Source organism: Pseudozyma flocculosa (genome assembly GCF_000417875.1).
Source record: "Pseudozyma flocculosa PF-1 unplaced genomic scaffold scaffold00007, whole genome shotgun sequence".
In the NCBI taxonomy this organism is placed as follows: Eukaryota; Fungi; Basidiomycota; class Ustilaginomycetes; order Ustilaginales; family Ustilaginaceae; genus Pseudozyma; species Pseudozyma flocculosa.
The window spans coordinates 974,128-975,459 of NW_006920875.1; the positions used below are offsets into that span (position 1 = coordinate 974,128).

The window sequence follows — 1,332 nt, forward strand, 5'->3', positions numbered from 1 at the left end:
ACGTCGACGCCGCCTCGGTCGGCATGGCCGGTCCCATGCCCGGCGCCGCGGGCATCGGCGGCGCACAGTCGATGCGCAGGGTGCACGACTCGCACACCGAGTTTGTCGTCGGCATCAGCTGGTCCCTCTTTCGAGAGGGCCTCGTCGCCTCGACGGCGTGGGATACAGAGACACATCTGTGGTCGGCGCTCGGGTGAGGCGTGGCGCGGCGCGACGTGGCGCAGCGAGGCGGCGCGAAGGGATGTTACGGGACGAGGCGGGGCGAGACGCGGCGGGTAGACGCGGTGATGGGGCGAGACGGACATGGGCCGATACGGTACCGGGCCGAGACGGGGGCGACGGGTGTGCCGAGGGGGCAAGGAGGGACGAGCGGCGGTGCGATCATCGCTGCGCCGACTAGTGACTGGACGAAGCGTCGTGCAATTCAAACAAAGACGATACCATCTCCCCTCTCTGCAAGCCGGCCCTTGTGCGGCCGTCCACCAAGCCAGCCGGCCACCCAACCCATCTTGCAAGCCCAATCTTGCCCGCTTGCTTGGGTCCGTACCAGTGCCCGGCAAAATTCGATATTTTATTCCACACAAAAATGCCACACTGCCCTCCCTGGCCAAACAGCAGCCCACCCCTGCCTTCCAGACTTGCCCTGTGCTGGGACCAAAGTCAGCAGGGGGTACACAGAGAGAGCTGAGAGATGGATCCTTGACCTCTTTGCAGTAGGAACACAGCTTGATCCTGGGAGGATGCAGGATGGTCAGAGGAGACCCCTTGTAACCCTAACAACCCTAACCCCAGCCCAAACCCTAGTAATAAAGTCCACTGCCACCCACGCGATGGTGGTTTTTGGACGCTGCTCTGGTGCTGCGTGCCCAAAATTGCTCGCATGAATCTGGACAATGGGAATTCCCACCGTCCTCTCGTCCAGTGCGTTGGCAATCCAACTTTTTGTCGTGGCAGGGTGGGAATCTGCAGAGCGTGCAGCACCACCACCTCCACCATGACAATCCAACTTTTTTCAGTACAGCGCCAGCCATGCCATCACTGCACGCCTGCAGAAGACCCTTAATTGCGCAGTGGTTGGTGGTGTTTTGTGGTGGTGGTGGTGGTGGTGGTGGTGGTGGATGGTGGTGGTGGTGGTGGATGGTGGTTGGTGGTTGGTGTCAGGTTTGACCCACCCAATGTCATTTGCAGGACGTGTTGAACACGTGTTTGTGCTCTTTGCGCGATATGCCAGGAACGCTCGATCACCCCAGGTCCGTCAAATATCGTCGCATTTTGCATTCCCTTTTCTGTGGCAGTTGTAACATCACCAGTAACTGTAGTTTACTGCAACCA

General features: G+C 59.7%; 1 protein-coding gene across 1 annotated transcript in view; it reads left to right on the forward strand.

The window, feature by feature from the left end:
* Window positions 1-197, forward strand: part of PFL1_02706 (uncharacterized protein) — a gene marked incomplete at both ends in the record, with an annotated part of 2,191 nt that extends 1,994 nt beyond the window's left edge. The window contains one exon of the mRNA XM_007880220.1: window positions 80-197. Coding sequence (XP_007878411.1) covers window positions 80-197 — 118 coding nt within the window. The remainder of the gene's footprint in view (window positions 1-79) is intronic.
* Window positions 198-1,332: the final 1,135 nt, after the last annotated feature.